The sequence below is a fragment of the Salvelinus fontinalis genome, chromosome 23, assembly GCF_029448725.1.
Source record: "Salvelinus fontinalis isolate EN_2023a chromosome 23, ASM2944872v1, whole genome shotgun sequence".
Classification (NCBI taxonomy): domain Eukaryota; kingdom Metazoa; phylum Chordata; class Actinopteri; order Salmoniformes; family Salmonidae; genus Salvelinus; species Salvelinus fontinalis.
Genome location: NC_074687.1, coordinates 22,554,984 through 22,568,949, shown reverse-complemented (window position 1 = coordinate 22,568,949; position 13,966 = coordinate 22,554,984). Strand labels below are relative to the sequence as shown.

Below are 13,966 nucleotides of genomic sequence, written 5' to 3'. Positions count from 1 at the left end.
TGCAACGCAGGACAAGCTAGTTAACCTAGTAATATCATCAACCATGTGTAGTTAACTAGTGATTATGTGAAGATTGATTGTTTTTTATAAGATACGTTTAATGCTAGCTAGCAACTTACCTTGGCTCCTTGCAGCCACAAGGTCCTTTTGACGCTGCACTTGCATAACAGGTGGTCAGCCTGCCACACAGTTTCCTCATGGATTGCAATGTAATCGGCCATAATCGGCGTCCAAAAAGGCCGATTATTGATTGTTATGAAAACTTGAAATCGGCCCTAATTAATCAGCCATGCCGATGAATCGGTTGACCTCTAGTCCAAGCACACCAAGACAGTCGTGAAGAGGGCACGACAGAACCTATTCCCCCTCGAGAGGGTGAAAAGATTTGGCATGGGTCCTGAGATCGTCAAAAGGTTCTACAGCTGCACCATCGAGAGCATCCTGACTAGTTGCATCACTGCCTGGTATGGCAACTGCTTGGCCTCCGACCGCAAGGCACTACAGAGGGTAGTGCGTATGGCCCAGTACATCACTTGGAATAAGCTGCCTGCCATCCAGGACCTCTACACCAGGCGGTGTCAGAGGAAGGCCAAGTGCCAAGTCTATGTCCAAGAGGCTTTTAAACAGTTTTTATCCCCAAGCCATAAGACTCCTGGACACATAAGCAAATTGCTACCCAGACTATCCCCCCCTTTTACGACGCTGCTATTCTCAGCTGTTATCATCTATGCATAGTCACTTTAATAACTCTACCTACCTGTACATATTACCTCAACTAACCAATGCCTCCGACATAGATTTTTTTTTTTAACTGCATTGTTGGTTAGGGGCTCGTAAGTAAGCATTTCACTGTAAGGTCTACACCAGTTGTATTCGGCGCATGTGACTAATACAATTTGATTTGATAGACCAGTTGCATAAAGGCTGGTGTCCATGCTGAGTAGATATGGCCTAAAATCATTTAACGATCTGATTCACAATAATTATTTCTAACCAACATTCCCATCTCCCCTCATTCCCTCTCCCTTAATCTATACTGGTTGGTGCAGTGTACAATTCACTTCCACTCCTTTTGTGTCACAACCTTATTCCCATGTCAAAATCATTTTGCTTCCAAGATGGCGTAGCAGTCGGACGTGTGTTTGTCTTGTCCCGTCTTGTCCCGCGTAAATAGTCCTCGTATTTTTTGTATACATTTCGTATATATTTTAATTTCACTTTCCATCTAGGAACTGAATATACATTCCCGCAACCCGCCTCACCCAATGTGGTACGGATCTGCTATTTTTTTATACTTTAGAACCGTAACCCCAATCAGAAGCTAGCCAGATAACTAGCTACTAGCTAGTAGTCAGTTAGCCACTGCTGCGGTCTTCACCCTTAACTCGGACACCAGCCAGCTTCAGCTCGGGCCAATACCTGCCAGTCTGCAGGCGCGATATCAACCCAGAGCATATAGGACTGCTTTTTCTCTACCACATCACCGGATTCCTGACGCAAGCTCTGGACAATTACACCGGATCATCGTCGCTAGCTAGCTGCAACCAAGTGGCTACTACTGGCTAATACCTCTGTCCCGAAACAAGCACCAGTTAGCCTTGAGCTAGCCTCGAGCTAGGCCCATCTGCCGGCTAGCCGAAGAGGTCTCCCAGCGAATTCTTGGGCTACAATACCTCTTTTGCCAATTGGACTGGACCCTTTATTGCCGACACGGAGCCCCGCCGATCCATCACGACTGGTCTGCCGACGTAATTGTCCGAGGTGGTTTCAACAGGCTTTTCCATTGCGACGTTTCTGAATACCCATCTGCTAATTATTAGCTGTCTTATCGGCTGCTATCTAAATAAGTATACAGGACAATTTTTTCTTTTTTTTCTTGGGTCACTATATCTATTTTGCCAATTGGATCGATCCCCTCTACCACACGGAACCCCACTAATCTACCGACGGAAACGAACGAGGTGAAAAAAAATATATAATAATAATAAAAACAGACCTCCATCCTATGTTATCTTGCTACCGATAGCCAGCTACCCGGCCAGCTGTCTGGATCGCCGTGACCCCAACCAACCTCTACTCACTGGACCCTTATGATCACTCGATTAAGCATGTCTCTCCTTAATGTAAATATGCCTTGTCCATTGCTGTTGTGGTTAGTGTTTATTGGCTTATTTCACTGTAGAGCCTCTAGCCCTGCTCACTATATATCCAACCTCTCAGTTCCACCACCCACATATGCGATGACATCACCTGGTTTCAATGATGTTTCTAGAGACAATATCTCTCTCATCATCACTCATTACCTAGGTTTACCTCCACTGTATTCACATCCTACCATACCTTTGTCTGTACATTATTCCTTGAAGCTATTTTATCGCCCCCAGAAACTTCCTTTTACTCTCTGTTCTAGACGTTCTAAACGACCAATTCTCATAGCTTTTAGCCGTACCCTTATTCTACTCCTCCTCTGTTCCTCTGGTGATGTAGAGGTGAATCCAGGCCCTGCAGTACCTAGCTCCACTCCTATTCCCCAGGCGCTCTCTTTTGATGACTTCTGTAACCGTAATAGCCTTGGTTTCATGCATGTTAACATTAGAAGCCTCCTCCCTAAGTTTGTTTTGTTCACTGCTTTAGCACACTCTGCCAACCCAGATGTTTTAGCCGTGTCTGAATCCTGGCTTAGGAAGACCACCAAAAATTCTGACATTTTCATCCCTAACTACAAGATTTTCAGACAAGATAGAACGGCCAAAGGGGGCGGTGTTGCAATCTACTGCAAAGATTGCCTGCAGAGTTCTGTTTTACTATCCAGGTCTGTTCCGAAACAATTTGAACTTCTACTTTTAAAAATCCACCTCTCTAAAAACAAGTCTCTCACTGTTGCCGCCTGCTATAGACCACCCTCTGCCCCCAGCTGTGCTCTGGACACCATATGTGAACTGATTGCCCCCCATCTATCTTCAGAGCTTGTGCTGCTAGGCGACCTAAATTGGAACATGCTTAACACCCCAGCCATCCTACAATCTAAGCTTGATGCCCTCAATCTCACACAAATTATCAATGAACCTACCAGGTATCACCCCAATTCCGTAAACACGGGTACCCTCATAGACATCATCCTAACCAACTTGCCCTCCAAATACACCTCTGCTGTTTTCAACCAAGTTCTCAGCGATCACTGCCTCATTGCCTGTATCCGTAATGGGTCAGCGATCAAACGACCTCCACTCATCACTGTCAAACGCTCCCTGAAACACTTCAGCGAGCAGGCCTTTCTAATTGACCTGGCCGAGGTATCCTGGAAGGATATTGATCTCATCCCGTCAGTAGAGGATGCCTGGATATTTTTTTTAAATGCCTTCCTCACCATCTTGAATAAGCATGCCCCATTCAAGAAATTTAGAACCAGGAACAGATATAGCCCTTGGTTCTCTCCTGACCTGACTGCCCTTAACCAACAGAAAAACATCCTATGGCGTTCTGCATTAGCATCGAACAGCCCCCGTGATATGCAACTTTTCAGGGAAGCTAGAAACCAGTATACACAGGCAGTTAGAAAAGCCAAGGCTAGCTTTTTCAAGCAGAAATTTGCTTCCTGCAACACAAACTCAAAAAAGTTCTGGGACACTGTAAAGTCCATGGAGAATAAGAACACCTCCACCCAGCTTCCAACTGCACTGAAGATAGGAAACACTGTCACCACCGACAAATCCACTATAATTGAGAATTTCAACAAGCATTTTTCTACGGCTGGCCATGCTTTCCACCTGGCTTCCCCTACCCCGGTCAACAGCACTGGCCTCCCCTCTGCTACTCGCCCACGCCTTCCCCAATTCTCTTTCTCCCAAATACAGTCAGCTGATGTTCTGAAAGAGCTGCAAAATCTGGACCCTTACAAATCAGCCGGGCTAGATTATCTGGACCCTTTCTTTCTAAAACTATCTGCTGAAATTGTTGCCACCCCTATTACCAGCCTTTTCAACCTCTCTTTCGTGTCGTCTGAGATTCCCAAAGATTGGAAAGCAGCTGCGGTCATCCCCCTCTTCAAAGGGGGGGAAACTCTTGACCCAAACTGCTACAGACCTATATCTATCCTACCCTGCCTTTCTAAGGTCTTCGAAAGCCAAGTCAACAAACAGATTACCGACCATCTCGAATCCCACCATACCTTCTCCGCTATGCAATCTGGTTTCAGAGCTGGTCATGGGTGCACCTCAGCCACGCTCAAGGTCATAAACGATATCTTAACCGCTATCGATAGGAAACAGTACTGTGCAGCCATATTCATTGACCTGGCCAAGGCTTTTGACTCTGTCAATCACCACATCCTCATCGGCAGACTCGACAGTCTTGGTTTCTCTAACGATTGCCTCGCCTGGTTCACCAACTACTTCTCTGATCGAGTTCAGTGTGTCAAATCGGAGGGTCTGTTGTCCGGACCTCTGGCAGTCTCTATGGGGGTGCCACAGGGTTCAATTCTTGGACCGACTCTCTTCTCTGTATACATCAATGATGTCGCTCTTGCTGCTGGTGAGTCTCTGATCCACCTCTACGCAGACGACACTATTCTGTATACTTCTGGCCCTTCTTTTGACACTGTGTTAACAACCCTGCAGGTGAGCTTCAATGCCATACAACTCTCCTTCCGTGGCCTCCAATTGCTCTTAAATACAAGTAAAACTAAATGCATGCTCTTCAACCGATCGCTGCCTGCACCTGCCCGCCTGTCCAACATCACTACTCTGGACGGCTCTGACTTAGAATATGTGGACAACTACAAATACCTAGGTGTCTGGTTAGACTGTAAACTCTCCTTCCAGACTCACATCAAGCATCTCCAATCCAAAGTTAAATCTAGAATCGGCTTTCTATTCCGCAACAAAGCATCCTTCACTCATGCTGCCAAACATACCCTTGTAAAACTGACCATCCTACCAATCCTCGACTTCGGTGATGTCATTTACAAAATAGCCTCCAAAACCCTACTCAATAAATTGGATGCAGTCTATCACAGTGCCATCCGTTTTGTCACCAAAGCCCCATATACTACCCACCACTGCGACCTGTACGCTCTCGTTGGCTGGCCCTCGCTTCACACTCGTCGCCAAACCCACTGGCTCCAGGTCATCTACAAGACCCTGCTAGTTAAAGTGTTATGCTGATGAAGGAGGAGCCAAAAGCGACGTAATAGAAACAGAGTCTTTATTCCAGTTTTAAACAAACAATGATGTTCCTGGATATTATCAAAGGTAATCCAAAACAGGAAACTGAAAACCTCTTGTCAGTAGAGAGGAACGACTGGAGACGCGACCACAGACTGCAGGTCGCTTCAGGAAGGCACAGACCGTAGCTGACAGACACCTGCTCACACGCAGCATCTGACAAATGCAAAAAACACAACAGGGCGGAACAAGGACACAGAGCAGCTAACCTCAAACAAGAATCCGACAAGGACTGAAGCGGAAAACAGAGGGAGAAATAGGGACTCTAATCAGAGGGCAAAAATAGGGGACAGGTGTGAAAGAGTAAATGAGGTCGTTAGGAGAAAGAGAAACAGCTGGGAGCAGGAACGGAACGATAGAGAGAGAGCGGGGGAGGGAGAGAGGGAGGAGGAGAGAGAGGAATAGAAAGAGGGAAAGAACCTAATAAGACCAGCAGAGGGAAGCACAGGGACAAGACATGATGAACAAAGACAAAACATGACAGTACCCCCCCACTCACCAAGCGCCTCCTGGCGCACTCGAGGAGGAACCCTGGCGGCGACGAAGGAAATCATCAATCAACGAACGGTCCAGCACGTCCCGAGAAGGAACCCAACTCCTCTCCTCAGGACCGTAACCCTCCCAATCCACTAAGTACTGGTGACCACGTCCCTGAGAACGCATGTCCATGATCCTCCGTTCCTTGTAAATAGGTGCGCCCTCGACAAGGACGGGAGGGGGGGAGGGAAGACGAACGGGGGCGCGAAGAAAAGGCTTGACACAAGAGACATGGAAGACCGGGTGGACGCGACGAAGATGTCGCGGAAGAAGCAGTCGCACAGCGACAGGATTAACGACCTGAGAGACACGGAATGGACCAATGAACCGCGGAGTCAACTTGCGAGAAGCTGTCGTAAGGGAAAGGTTACGAGTGGAAAGCCACACTCTCTGACCGCGACAATACCTAGGACTCTTAATCCTACGTTTATTGGCGGCTCTCACAGTCCTCCCCGCAGATGAAGGCAGACCGGTAATAAAGTCTAAGGCGATCTGAGACCATGGTCGAGAAGAAATGGGAAGCGGTCTAAGACGACCGGCAGGAGGAGAGTTACCTGACTTAGTCTGCGCGCAGTCCGAACAAGCAGCCACGAAACGGCGCGTGTCCCGCTCCTGAGTAGGCCACCAAAACCGCTGGCGAATAGAAGCAAGCGTACCCCGAACGCCGGGGTGACCAGCTAACTTGGCAGAATGAGCCCACTGAAGAACAGCCAGACGAATAGAGACAGGAACGAACAGAAGGTTACTAGGACAAGCGCGCGGCGACGCAGTGTGAGTGAGTGCTTGCTTTACCTGTCTCTCAATTCCCCAGACAGTCAACCCGACAACACGCCCTTCAGGGAGAATCCCCTCGGGTTCGGTAGAAACCACAGGAGAACTAAAGAGACGGGATAAAGCATCAGGCTTGGTGTTCTTATTTCCCGGACGATAGGAAATCTCGAACTCGAAACGAGCGAAAAACAATGCCCATCGAGCTTGACGTGCATTAAGTCGTTTGGCAGAACGGATGTACTCAAGGTTCTTATGGTCAGTCCAAACGACAAAAGGAACGGTCGCCCCCTCCAACCACTGTCGCCATTCGCCTAAGGCTAAGCGGATGGCGAGCAGTTCGCGGTTACCCACATCATAGTTGCGTTCCGATGGCGACAAGCGATGAGAAAAGTAAGCGCAAGGATGGACCTTATCGTCAGACTGGAAGCGCTGGGACAGAATGGCTCCCACGCCCACCTCTGAAGCGTCAACCTCGACAATGAATTGTTTAGTGACGTCAGGAGTAACAAGGATAGGGGCGGATGTAAAACGCTTCTTGAGGAGATCAAAAGCTCCCTGGGCGGAACCGGACCACTTAAAGCAAGACTTGACAGAAGTCAGAGCTGTGAGAGGGGCAGCCACTTGACCGAAATTACGAATGAAATGCCGATAGAAATTAGCGAAACCGAGAAAGCACAGTAACTCGACACGTGACTTAGGAACGGGCCAATCGCTGACATCCTGGACCTTAGCGGGATCCATCTGAATGCCTTCAGCAGACAGATAATCATCGAGAGCCTTACGTTCGGGAGCCGACAGAGAGAATAATCTACCCCGAGGGGAAGTGGTCCTCGGAAGGAGATCAATACAACAATCATACGACCGGTGAGGAGGAAGAGAGTTGGCTCTGGACCGACTGAAGACCGTGCGTAGATCATGATATTCCTCCGGCACTCCTGTCACATCACCAGGCTCCTCCTGAGTAGAGGGGACAGAAGAAACAGGAGGGATAGCAGACATTAAACACTTCACATGACAAGAAACGTTCCAGGATAGGATAGAATTACTAGACCAATTAATAGAAGGATTATGACATACTAGCCAGGGATGACCCAAAACAACAGGTGTAACAGGTGAACGAAAAATCAAAAAAGAAATGGTCTCACTGTGGTTACCAGATACTGTGAGGGTTAAAGGTAGTGTCTCATATCTGATACTGGGAAGAGGACTACCATCTAAGGCGAACATGGGTGTGATCCTCCCTAACTCTCTGAGAGGAATGTCATGTTTCCGAGCCCATGCTTCGTCCATAAAACAACCCTCAGCCCCAGAGTCTATCAAGGCACTGCAGGAAGCAGCCGACCCGGTCCAGCGTAGATGGACCGACAAGGTAGTACAGGATCTTGATGGAGAGACCTGAGTAGTAGCGCTCACCAGTAGCCCTCCGCTTACTGATGAGCTCTGGCCTTTAACTGGACATGACATGACAAAATGTCCAGCAGAACCGCAATAGAAGCAAAGGCGGTTGGTGATTCTCCGTTCCCTCTCCTTAGTCGAGATGTGAATACCTCCCAGCTGCATGGGCTCAGTCTCTGAGCCGATGGAAGGAGATGGTTGAGATGCGGAGAAGGGAAGCCCCGCTAACGCGAGCTCTCTTCCACGAGCTCGGTGACGAAGATCTACCCGTCATTCTATGCGGATGGCGAGTAAAATTAAAGAGTCCACGCTGGAAGGAACCTCCCGGGAGAGAATCTCATCCTTAACCTCAGCGTGGAGTCCCTCCAGAAAACGAGCGAGCAACGCCGGCTCGTTCCAGTCACTGGATGCAGCAAGAGTACGAAACTCTATAGAGTAATCCGTTATGGATCGATCACCTTGACATAGGGAAGCCAGACCCCTGGAAGCCTCCTTCCCAAAAACTGCACGATCAAAGACCCGTATCATCTCCTCCTTAAAGTTCTGATAAACGTCAGAACACTCAGCCCTTGCCTCCCAGATAGCTGTGCCCCACTCCCGAGCCCGCCCAGTAAGGAGTGATATGACGTAAGCGATCCGAGCTCTCTCTCCAGAGTATGTGTTGGGCTGGAGAGAGAACACAATATCACACTGGGTGAGAAAGGAGCGACACTCAGTGGGCTGTCCAGAGTAACATGGTGGATTATTAACCCTGGGTTCCGGAGACTCGGAAGAACAGGAAGTAGCTTGTGGTACGAGACGAAGACTCTGAAACTGTCCTGAGAGATCGGAGACCTGAGCGGCCAGGGTCTCAACGGCATGACGAGCAGCAGACAATTCCTGCTCGTGTCTGCCGAGCATTGCTCCCTGGAACTTGACGGTAGTGTTGAGAGAATCCATAGTCGCTGGGTCCATTCTTGGTCGGATTCTTCTGTTATGCTGATGAAGGAGGAGCCAAAAGCGACGTAATAGAAACAGAGTCTTTATTCCAGTTTTAAACAAACAATGATGTTCCTGGATATTATCAAAGGTAATCCAAAACAGGAAACTGAAAACCTCTTGTCAGTAGAGAGGAACGACTGGAGACGCGACCACAGACTGCAGGTCGCTTCAGGAAGGCACAGACCGTAGCTGACATAGACACCTGCTCACACGCAGCATCTGACAAATGCAAAAAACACAACAGGGCGGAACAAGGACACAGAGCAGCTAACCTCAAACAAGAATCCGACAAGGACTGAAGCGGAAAACAGAGGGAGAAATAGGGACTCTAATCAGAGGGCAAAAATAGGGGACAGGTGTGAAAGAGTAAATGAGGTCGTTAGGAGAAAGAGAAACAGCTGGGAGCAGGAACGGAACGATAGAGAGAGAGAGCGGGGGAGGGAGAGAGGGAGGAGGAGAGAGAGGAATAGAAAGAGGGAAAGAACCTAATAAGACCAGCAGAGGGAAGCACAGGGACAAGACATGATGAACAAAGACAAAACATGACATAAAGTCCCCCCTTATATCAGCTCGCTGGTCACCATAGCAACGCCCACCCGTAGCACGCGCTCCAGCAGGTATATCTCTCTGGTCACCCCCAAAACCAATTCTTCCTTTGGCCGCCTCTCCTTCCAGTTCTCTGCTGCCAATGACTGGAACGAACTACAAAAATCTCTGAAACTGGAAACACTTATCTCCCTCACTAGCTTTAAGCACCAGCTGTCAGAGCAGCTCATAGATTACTGCACCTGTACATAGCCCATCTATAATTTAGCCCAAACAACTACCTCTTTACCTACTGTATTTATTTATTTTGCTCCTTTGCACCCCATTATTTCTATCTCTACTTTGCACCTTCTTCCACTGCAAACCAACCATTCCAGTGTTTTTTTTACTTGCTATATTGTATTTACTTCGCCACCATGTCCTTTTTATATTTTTATTTATTTATATATATATTTTGTTGCCTTCACCTCCCTTATCTCACCTCACTTGCTCATATTGTATATAGACTTATTTTTCACTGTATTATTGACTGTATGTTTGTTTTACTCCATGTGTAACTATGTGTTGTTGTATGTGTCGAACTGCTTTGCTTTATCTTGGCCAGGTCGCAATTGTAAATGAGAACGTGTTCTCAATTTGCCTACCTGGTTAAATAAAGGTGAAATAAATAAATAAAATAAATAATTTTCTCTGATCACATTTCTCAGACACCTGACACCAACCTGTTTCTCATAGGTATTCAGAGTTGATTTTCATTACGGTAAATCAGCATGTCAATATCATTCACTAATAGAGGGATGGATGGAGGAGCTGGAAGGGAATGCTCTCTTTGGTCATTTCTCTAGCTATCAAACACACACACACACACACACACACACACACACACACACTGCCCTTGCTCTAGACAACAGATCAAAATGAGCGTGGGAAAAAGCCACCTTGTTAGCAGTGGACAGATACAGCTAGAACATTGAGTTTTCCAGAATGATAAAGAGCAATGCTGACCTTGTGGAGCAGGCATAAAGCTTCAGTCTCCTGACTGCACTGGGAATTGGCTTCATGTATGGTAAACATTGCAGTAGTAATGTCTGTCAACAATTTGTTTAAGGATGGGTGGTAGTTATGGTTTAGGGGTGTATTTCCAGGAGTGACGATTTCTGAATAAGAGTGATGTTCTCCAGCATTGGGTTTCGTTGTGACTAGATTGGATACATGAGTGCGTAATGCGCTGTTGCTTTTTCTGCTGCTAAATTAATTAGCTACATCACTGCACACACACACACATACACACTCACACGCGCACGCACTGTATGAAAACACACTAGACTAGTGCTACTGTAATTCATTTGTGGAGAAGTCTAGGCATCTGCACTCGGGTTGACTCGGTTGACCAACAATTCTTAGAAAGATAGGGGACATTGATTACTGTAGCAATCGTAAAATCATGTTCCAGCCCTTTTAAATGATATTAATTGCAACCAATTCATTATTCTATTATATATAATTCGATTTATTAAATAAAATAATGGAATAGCATCATGGAAACATTTGCATTTGTACTTTGCATGTAATAGTTTAACTTCGATATTTGGAATGGGCCTATTGATAAACGAAATATCAAGGAATCCGTAGTTTGAGCGCCTATTGCTGGTGAACTGAATTCTGTGTCAGATTGACAAAAATGCAATGGTTTTTCAAATCAAACTGTAGGCCTATTGGTCGCGTAAACAGTTTAGCAGATGTTATAGGGGGTGCAGCGAAATGCTTGTGTTACCAGCTCCTAACAATGCAGTAAACATGTCATACAAGTACACAAATAATAATAAACAACTAGAAATAAGAAAATAACGAATGTCAGGACGAATCCAGTTAACAAACCAAAACACTGCTTTTGTGTATCTTTTTTTCCGTATTTGGTCACTTCATTTAGGTTTATGAATAAACATAAATATAGGTGGCCCGGCTCCTCACCTTTCTGTTTGACATGTTGCGGTTTGAGCACCATGGACTCGTTTCCACAGGTGGTGATGTTTGTGAGTCCCAGACTGACGTTCATTGTTCCGTTTGACGCAGCGCCGTGCGCTCCCACACACTCCAAGAACGTCTCGTTCAGGGTTCGTAAATCCAGTTTGAGGGTTAAAGAAAAATGTCAGAAGTGCACATTCTATTCGTGCTATGTGCGAGCATCTGCTTTGGTCAAATGACTGCGTCCATAGAAATCCACCAAAATATTTTTAAGTAGCGTAATTCTTTCCCAAAAATTATCCAATCAAATGATTGCTTACTTTGTCTGTAGATGTTCCAAAGTATATTTCGTACTTAACCCATTTATTGGGCATCCTTGAAGTTTCCAGTTGACAGTTTTCACCCCGGAGTTGATCTCTGCTTTGCTGTAGGTTCGGGGATCCCACCTTTCCGCTGCGCCTCGCTGGTGACTGTGGCTCGGACTGCAGCGGTGAGGTTATGGGGGACAGCTGAGTGCGTGGGAAGGTGGGGGGAGTAGTTTGGGGGTGGGGGTGCTGCGATTTGGATGCAGTAGTGGATATATAATTTAAAAAAATTGACGGACACTGAAGATGTCTGTATTTGTCGCTAATACAGGACAAGTAAAGCACTACTTGTGTGAGAGAGAAACATAACTACATGTATTTGAGTGTTTACCAGCTTTTGTAACTTGAGTCTGATAATTATCTGTACAAAACAGTTAATCTGATGTGTGGAATATAAAAATACTTGCTTGAGTATATGTTTTCCAGTTTTTCGAAATACTTTGCGAATGCAACTTATTTCAATGTGAAGCTATAATGGTCTAGTCATTCCTTTTCCATAGACACTCATATCCAGAGCAACATATAGTAGTGAGTGCATACATTTTCATACTTGTTCCGTACTGGTCCCCCATAGGAATTAAACCCACAACCCTAGCATTGCAAGGGCCATACTCTACCAACTAAGCCAGATCATCACATCATATCATCACAAACCACTTAGTCTCAATGTACTCGATTACTGTATGGTGCATTGTTTTTCTTTATGGTGATGAAAAGTCTACCCGTACAAACTTAGATTACCAGCAAATGTACAATACAGTAAAGTACATTTGTGGTTTGTAAGGATGGTAAATTAATACTGCACAAAAAGTGGTTGTTTTCCATGTTATTGGTTCAAGAACAAGATCTAATTTGATGTGGATGTTTTGTGTCTTTGACCATAACTTTGCACCTTTTTGATGTAAATGTTTTAGGACAGGGTTTGTTCTTTCTGGATTCCATTAGAATGACAATCCCAGAGAAAGGTACAGGGCAACAAGTCTTACAATTACAACTATTGAATCCTGCAAGATACTGTTCTTAATTATACAACTAACTTTTTTGCCAAAGCAGAGTTTTGCCTGTGCTACATATGTCTATATCGGTGTTCTAACACAAGTAAATGCCCAGTGCACTACTTTTGTGAGAAAAACAACTGATCAATCAATCAATCAAATGTATTTATAAAGCCCTTTTTACATCAGCCAACGTCACAAAGTGTTTATACAGAAACCCAGCCTAAAACCCTAAACAGCAAGCAATGCAGATGTAGAAGCACGGTGGCTAGGAAAAACTCCCTAAAAAGAAACGTAGAGAGGAACCAGGCTCTGAGGGGTGGCCAGTCCTCTTCTGTTTGTGCCGGGTGGATATTATAACAGTACATGGCCAAGATGTTCAAATGTTCATAGATGACCAGCAGGGTCAAATGATAATAATCACAGTGGTTGTAGAGGGTGCAACAGGTCAGCACCTCAGGAGTAAATGTCAGTGGGCTTTTCATAGCCGATCATTCAGAGTTAGAGACAGCAGGTGCGGTAGAGAGAGAGAGTCGAAAACAGCAGGTCCGGGACAAGGTAGCAAGTCCGTTGAACAGGTCAGGGTTCCATAGCTGCAGGCAGAACAGTTGAAACTGGAGCAGCAGCACGACTAAGTGGACTGGGGACAGCAAGAAGTCATCAGGTCAGGTAGTCCTGAGGCATGGTCCTAGGGCCCAGGTCCTCCGAGAGAAGAGAGAAAAGAGAGGGAGAGTTAGAGGGAGCATACTTAAATTCACACAGGACACCGGATAAGACAGGAGAAATACTCCAGATATAACAGACTGATCCTAGCTCCCTGACACAAACTATTGCAGCATAAATACTAGAGGCTGAGACAGGAGGGGTTGGGAGACACTGTGGACCCGTCCGGTGATACCCCCAGACAGGGCCAAACAGGCAAGATATAAACCCACCCAGTTTGCCAAAGCACAGCCCCCACACCACTAGAGGGATATCTTCAACCACCAACTTCCTACTCTGAGACAAGGCCGAGTTTAGCCCACAAAGATCTCCCCCACGGCACGAACCCGAGAGGGGCACCATCCCAGACAGGAAGATCACGTCAGTGACTCAACCCACTCAGGTGACGCACCCCTCCTAGGAACGGCATGGAAGAGCACCAGTAAGCCAGTGACTTAGTCCCCGTAATAGGGTTAGAGGCAGAGAA

At 46.3% G+C, this 13,966-nt stretch overlaps 1 protein-coding gene across 1 annotated transcript in view; it reads right to left on the bottom strand.

Annotated features, from left to right (window-relative positions):
* Window positions 1-13,683, bottom strand: part of LOC129821042 (cholecystokinin receptor-like) — a 36,939-nt gene extending 23,256 nt beyond the window's left edge. Inside the window, exon 1 of the mRNA XM_055878264.1 lies at window positions 11,424-13,683. Coding sequence (XP_055734239.1) covers window positions 11,424-11,508 — 85 coding nt within the window. The 5' untranslated portion in view covers window positions 11,509-13,683. The remainder of the gene's footprint in view (window positions 1-11,423) is intronic.
* Window positions 13,684-13,966: the final 283 nt, after the last annotated feature.